At 55.8% G+C, this 7,307-nt stretch overlaps 1 protein-coding gene across 1 annotated transcript; it reads right to left on the bottom strand.

Moving 5' to 3' along the window:
* Positions 1-1,786: 1,786 nt before the first annotated feature.
* On the bottom strand, positions 1,787-6,664 carry LOC107322611 (coiled-coil domain-containing protein 183). The gene is made up of 14 exons (XM_015880807.3): positions 6,447-6,664; positions 5,942-6,063; positions 5,742-5,807; positions 5,021-5,188; positions 4,843-4,947; positions 4,623-4,745; positions 4,324-4,452; positions 4,188-4,248; positions 3,996-4,096; positions 3,720-3,880; positions 3,121-3,286; positions 2,677-2,802; positions 2,362-2,458; positions 1,787-1,968 (listed from the first exon to the last, which is right to left on the bottom strand). Exons 1-14 carry the CDS (start codon positions 6,511-6,513, stop codon positions 1,856-1,858), a joined length of 1,605 nt encoding a protein of 534 aa, XP_015736293.2. The 5' UTR covers positions 6,514-6,664; the 3' UTR covers positions 1,787-1,855.
* Positions 6,665-7,307: the final 643 nt, after the last annotated feature.

The following is a 7,307-nucleotide window of genomic DNA, read 5'->3' as shown; positions in this document are numbered from 1 at the left end:
CTTCCTGGATCCAATGGATGGTTAAAGCATGTCCTGGATCGACTGTGCTGAGCTGCACAGTTCCCCTCCTAGCACTCCTTGGATGGGAGCTAAGTCCAGCTCTTGTGTTTGCACCACCCAAGACATGTTGGTTTTCTTTCCTTACATTCTTTTTGCTGCCAGGAAGTCGTTACCTCCCTTCTTGCCCTGCTCTTCAGGGCCGCTTTGGGCAGGGTTCCTGAGGGGGCAGGAGCTGCTGTGGGCACCATGACCCCATTGTCACCCTACAGCAAAAAGAGGCTGTGCCAGCACTACTCAGGGAGCCTGAAGTCACCTTCACTGACATCAATCATCGTGATGCCAACACAGGAATGGAGAAATGCTGCAGTTTCTCTGGATGCATGAGTTTGCCTCCTGGAGCTCATTGTGGTGGCTCTGCAGGCTGTTCCCTGCCCAGGACAGCTGGCCAAGCTGTTTGCTGTGACCTCAGAGCAGCTGACTTGGCCTGGTGCCCCTCACCCATCTCTCTGCTTGCATCCTCAGCAGGAAAACCCCAGTGCTCGAGCTCTGATACCAGCTCCAGCCTGTCTTCCTTCCCTCAGCTCTGCTTCTTTTCATGTGATTTTGATCATATCCTTAAAAAAAACCCACACCCACCCAAAGCCAGCCTTCCCACAAGCGTTTCCAGGGCAGAGATATTTTAGTGCAGCGAAGTCTCTGATGTGCCTTTCTGATGTCCTATTTTGGGTCCCTCGCCAGCACTGGCACTGTCTGCAGGCGGTTGCTCTGGAGCTCCCTTCAACCCTTTGGCAACACTTGCTGTGGGAGGAAATGCTTCTGGGCAGGGAGAGGAAATCTCTGCTCCTTCCCTGTGCCGTGCTATCCCTGTGTCTGCTGAAGCTCCATCCAGCACCAGCTCTCCCTTCCCAGCAGCCAAGTGAATGCTCTGCACCCTCTCCTGGACCAACCCTGCGAGGTCCTCCTGCCCCATCACCTCTGTGTTGTGGGGCATCCAGATGTTTGAACAAGGAAATCAAGCAACTGCTGCTGCTTCCTTCCCTCTCCTCCTTGTGCCATCACTTAGGCATGAGAGGATGAGAACCCCAGGCAGCGGGTTGCAGGATGGCTTTTCAGACACATCAAGCATTTGGGATGCTGTGGCACTCGTGATGTGGCTGGTTGCCTTTGGATTTTCCTCTCCTAACAGTTTCAGTAGACCCAAAACCACAACACTGCTGCGTGTGATTGCTCTTCTCCTTCAGAGGTGGGTGGAGCACTCCAGAATTGCTCCAGTGTTGGCAAATGGGTCACAAACAAATGACATCAGCATGAATGGCCATGACAGTGATGATGTCCCCCCGAGGGCAGGGATGGGGTTAACATTGCTGGGTCTCCAGCACAGACTGCAGGTCACCGCCAGAGGCCTTTGCTGATGGCTGTATTTGGGGAAACAGCACCATCTATTTGCAGCATTATTTGATGCGTGTCTTTGCTTGCAGAGAACAAAATGCCTCCTGGTGGTGCCTGTGACCCATGTTGTGCTGTCCAGGTCCCAGTGGGAAGATGTCACCTCCAGGTCCCCAGCTGCTGCCTGGACTTTGCTCTGAGCATATGGGTGGCAGTCGGAGCTGAATGATGTGTGTACAGGCAACAGAGGAGGAAAGAGGCACGAGAGGTCCAAGAAGAGGTTGGAGAGCTCTGGACTGTGGCACCATCTGATGTTTGGCCCTGCCCCATCTCCCCTCTGCAGGGACATTGGGACACCCATCCCAGCTCTCCCTTTCCAGCCTTACCACAGACTCGGAAGGAACGAGAAAGCTCTGCTCTATTAAACCTGCTGGGAAAAGGAGAGGCATCAAAAGCTCAGGGGCAGCAATCACGATCTCCTCTTGATTCTCATCTTGCTTTCTATCAGGTGCAGCCCCTGCTTCTTGATGTCCTCCCGGGTGAGAACCTGGTCCTGGTCCTCATCAACAAAATCAGAGGGAGCTGAGGAAGAGAGCAGGGAAGAGTGGGGTTATGGGGCTGTGGGGCCACCTCTGCCATGCCTCCATCCCCAGGGAGAGCCACCAATCTTAGCACTGGTTGGTCTTCTGAACCAGGTAATGCTGGTCCTTTATTTGGCTGGTAAGACACACAGCCCCCTCCACCCCCTGCCCCAAGGCAGCTCTCCTGGTTTCCTAATAGGGTTCAGCACTCCGTCACCCACTGACCAGTTGCCTTTGCTCTTCTCTAGCCCAAAACCTACCCCTCAAAGCCTTGCAGACAAACATAGCTCATGGGTTGGGGTCTGATGGGATAGAGGAGAGCAGCACAGGACCCCCAGAAGTGCTCAGGGATGGGGCAGTGGCTGTGGGACATGACCCTGCTGTGCTCACTGACCTTGCATCCCAGAGCCCTTGTCCTCCAAGGGAATCTTCAGGTTCCATGGCTCTTTTGCAGTCGTTTTCTCCAATAAATTCCTGACCTTCACAAAAGTCTGTGAAAGATTTAGGGTTAATTGCTGAAGGGGAGGTGGGAGTTAGAACCTGAGGAGTGTCCCACCTTGATGTCGCTCTGGGGAAGGGGACACTCCACAGCGTCCAGTTTCCCCCAGGGCCACCTCCATCCTTCCAGCAGGGAGGACACTTTGGATGTGCCACAAAGCCACAAAATGGACCCCCCAAAGACCAGAGCAAGGACAGAGCATCCACGCACCTCATTGTCCTCGTCAGAGCTATAAACGTGGGCAGACAGGGAGCTCACACGCTGAGCCAGGTGCTGCAGCTTCTGCCTGCAGTACTGCAGCTTCTCATCTACCCCTTTGAACTCAACAGGGAGATCCTGCGGGTGGAGAGAAGGACAATCATGATGGGGACAATGTGTTGCTTTGGGTGATGGTGGCTGCACCAAGTGCCACAGTGACGCTCCGCAGTATTGAATGCCCATCCCTGGAGGTGCACAAGGCCAAGCTGGATGGGGCCCTGGGCAGCTTGAACTGGTGGAGGACACCCAACCCACAGCAGGAGGGCTGGAACTGGATGACCTTCGAGATCCTTTCCAACCCAAGCCATCCCATGGCTCTGTTAAATGATTCTTGCCATGGGTCATGCACTAGGGAAAAGACACACGGTGGGGACAGCTCCTCTGCATACCCCATACCTGGTCAGGCACGTCGATGCCATGCAGACGGATGACAAGGTTGTCGACGCCGTTCTCAAACTGCAGCAGCAGCTCCTGGTTCCTCACGTACTGGGCTCGTACCTCCTCCAGCCGGGCCTCCTCCTGCTGCAGGCGCTCCCGCAGCTCTGCCTCCAGCTTCTTGCAGCTGCCCAGACCCACACACATCCCTCTGAGTGTCCATGTGCAGAGATACCCCAATGTGCTGCACAGGCTGCCCATGTGGACCCAACACTACGGAGCAGAGTGGGCTCAGGCTCTCGTTCTCCCAGAGCAGAATGGGGAGGAAGGGTCCTCCCTGTGCCCAGCAGTGTGCTGGGACTGGGCAGGCTGGGTTTGAGGGGTATCTCCATGTCATGGATTCAGGACCTGCTGCCACCAGGGCTCTGCAGGACCTCACCCACCCCTCCCTGCCTCGTGTCCCTGCTGTCCCAGCTCTGGGTGCTCTGCTGGGAGGAGCACCCTGCAGAACAAAGCTCCTGGTGCAGGAGGATTTATCAGGACATGGATGTGCCCAAATGACAGGAGGACACATCACTGCTGCATCTGCACCTGGCTGTGCCCCAAAGCCATGGCAGCACCTGATAGTACTTGGGGACTGGTGAAACTTCAGCTCCGCATGCTTCAGCTCCAGCTCCTGCAGCGTGTCCTTCAGCGCCCGCCGCTTCTCCTTGCAGGCCCTGATGTGCTCCTCCAGCTCTGCTGTGGATTTCTGCTGTGCCAGCAGCTTGCTGGTGATGTCCTGCCAAGGGATGGCACAGGGGCTCAGCCACCAGGTCAGAACCTCAGATGAGACCACGAGCAGAGGGTTCGGCTGCTGGCAGAAGGGTTTTGCCCAGGGTGGGATGTTCCCTTACCCAGACACGGGAGCACTGCACCGCAGCCTTGGCTTTCTCCACCTCCGCCGTCACAAAGGACTCATGCTCAATCTGCGACCTGGTGGCATGCAACTGGTAGCCTGGGTGGGAGGACAGGCAGCAGGGGAAGGAGCCCTCCTTCTCCTCCTCCTCCAGCCCAAGCCCTATCCCTGTGCCCTGCCAAGTACTCACCCAGCGCTGAGTCCTGCGCCAGCATGGAGGGGAAGTCCGCACCCAGGTCATACCTGCCTTGCTGCAAGGACATCCATTGTCAGCACTGTGCTGCTTGCACCCAGGGAAGGTGGTCCTTGAGCTGCCACCTACTCACCCCTCTCGTGTGCTTTTTGCTCGCTTCCTTGAGCCACAGCCAGTCGGTTTGCACCTTCTGGGTAGACAGAGTGTGGTGCCTGAACTCCTCCTCTTCCATGAACCGGGCTTCCAGCATGGTCAGGTCCCTCTGGAGCACAGCAGAGCCAGAGAGAAGGGAGAAGTCAAAGCTGGGAAGGACCTCTGTGAATCAGCTGGACATGTGGGATGGCCAAAATGGACTGCTGTGTAAAGGGGCTGTGTAGGAAAGGAGGGAGGACAGAGGGCATGGAGGGCTGTCACTGTGGGGGCCGTTCTCACCCTGCTGATCTCACTGGATTTGAGAGCAACCGAAGCCAAAAGCTCCCTGTCCGGCACCTCCACTTGATACGCCCCAGCCAAGATGTGTACGAGATCCAGATGCAAAAGCAGATAGTCCAGCTCCTGCAGCACAGAGCCACCATGTGTCACCCACCGAGGGTGGTCCTCATCAGACCCCAGCAGCCCTGTCACACGGTGGGGACAGCGAGGGGCAGCTCACCTTCTTCAGGACATCCCGCAGTGCCAGGTACAGCACCGTCACCTTCTGCCCGGCGTGGATTTTCATGTACATCTTCTCAATGTTGTTCTCCAGCTGGCGAATCGTCTGCAGGGTGGGACGTGGGGTGACGTGATGTGCTGAGCCCGGGCAGTGCTGGGACTGGGGAGGGTCTGTGTACCTGCACTTGCTCCTGGAGCCGCTTGTCAGCGATCCTCTCATCCAGCAGCTGCTGCAGCCGCCACTTCAGCACATCCCGGGCCTGGCTCCGCTGCTTGACCTCGTGCAGCAGCGCATTGCAGGAGTTCACCTGGTTGAAGATGCTGCTCCGGAGCTTCTCTTGGGCTCCCTGGATGGGCATGTAGGAGTCTGTGGGCTGGACCTGCCTGAACCTCATTGTAGGGCAGAGCCAGAGGCTTGGGGACGTGGGGACACTGGAAAATGGTCAGTCCCAGGCAGGGCTGAGCGTGGGAGAGCTTTGCCCTGGGCAGCAGAGCAAGGTGGAGGTGGGTGTAGGACATAGAATGCAGACCCAGGACTGAGTGAGCATCAATTGAAATAACTAAATCGATCATGACCCAGATATGGATGCTGGCAGCACGTGGTGGCACTGCTCTGTCCTTGCAAGAGGCCCCTGGGCAAAGCAGATCCTTTGGGACCGCCTGCATGTCCACGGGCATCTAGCTGGGCTGTGACCTTGGGATGGCAGAGAGAGCAGGAACCCAACAGACAACACAGGCAGGACAGCCATAGCTCTGCTGGGGAACGGCTCAAAGAGCTGGAAGATATCTGCACTGATGGCTCCCACAGCACAAAGAGCATTTCTCATCGCATGGGACCTGTGCACCTGGGTCTCACAGCACCAGCCCCAGGGGCTGCTGGCCCCAGACCCTTCCTGTTACCTGCGCAGTTTTGCCACACAAGTACTTCTGCTTTCTGCTGAACTTAGCGATGATGCGCTGGTCATACTGCAGGCAGGAAAGGGGCAGAGATCAGTGTCTGTCTTGGCACTGTCACTGCCCACTGCTGCTCTATGGGGACAGTGTTTGCTCCTGGAGGGACCCAGCAGATCAGGGTCACACCTGATGGGAATGGCAGGTACCTTCTGGGCAACGTCCAGCGCATGGATGTCCTCCTGCAATGCCTCATGCAGCTGGGAAAGCAGCTTTTTGTTCTGGTTTAGCTTTTCCTCACACAACTGCCTGGCAAACGTCTTCCCTTTCTCTGGAGGACGTTAAGGAGCTGTTAATGCCACACCACCCACTGCTGCTACCAGGCATGGAATGAGTCCCCTCCTCTACCCCAGAGGCTTAGGAAGTGGGAAAAGGGCAGTGGCCAGGCAGAGACATGGGACATTGGGCCAAATGCTGCCTCACTAGTGCCTGGGCCCCACTGAGCCCCATTGGTAACCTGATGGCCCCTTTCCCCAGGGGGTCATGGCGCTCGTGTGAACTGTAGGCTGTTCCCTGTGGGACTGTCAATTATTTTGTTTAAGTGCCCAACATCCAAACCCACCACAGTCACTACCCCTCAACCCCTGTGCCCCAAAGGGTCCCCATGGATTCAGCTTTGCATGGGCTGTCCCTTCAATGCTGTAAAAGCAGCACCTTGCAAGGCGATGATGTAGCGCAGCTCCTGGATCTGCTGGTTCATGTCTGCCCTGCGGCTCAGCATGGTGCCAGCAGCTCTGCCTTCACGTTCAGCGTGTGTTGACAGTTGCTGCAGCCTCTGTCTGTTGGAGAGTGTCACTGCCTGGCTGTGACCTCAAACAGAACCAGCACCATGGCTCCTCCGGGCACCGCACAACCTGCACCAGCCTTCTCTCATCTCCTGGTTTCCTGCTGCCCCGACAGCTCAAGCACAGCACCCACAGCCCCTTCCCCTCTGCTTCTGCAGGGCACGGAGCAACCTCTAAGAAATTACTGAGCTCCAAAAAGCAACGATGCAGACTGAGACCCTGCTGAGCATCCAATCACCATGGCTACCGCAGTTCTAACCTGCCCAGTTCCACCCGGCACCTCCAGGATACAGGGCACACCCAAAAGAAAGGGCTTCGTTACTCCAGGAGCATCTCAGCACTGTGGAGAGGATGGCTGGGGACCATCAGATCAGGAAAGATGAGCTGTTAGCTGCTAATTATCCATTGCATTCTTCTTTATCCTGCCTTGATTCAGTTCCCTTCACCCACTCCTGTGTAACTCAACCTCAATGTCTTGTCTCACCTCAAAGTTGTCTGTGTACTTCAGAGGCGACTGTTATTATCTATGTAAATACCTTTGGAAATCTCTGTTAATTAGCCCTGAAATCATTACACTACTTCTCCAAATGGGTAAAAGTTGAAAATGGAAAGAGTGGCTGCCAATGCTGATATTTATTTTGATCCTTACCATCCATTCTTGGTGAGATACAAACATGACAAGAAATATGAGCATGTTTATAAATAAAATCAAGTTCCCTTTACCACAGAA

The sequence above is a fragment of the Coturnix japonica genome, chromosome 22, assembly GCF_054131305.1.
Source record: "Coturnix japonica strain WE chromosome 22, WE-NBRP24, whole genome shotgun sequence".
In the NCBI taxonomy this organism is placed as follows: Eukaryota; Metazoa; Chordata; class Aves; order Galliformes; family Phasianidae; genus Coturnix; species Coturnix japonica.
This window is presented reverse-complemented; position numbering and strand designations above follow the sequence as displayed.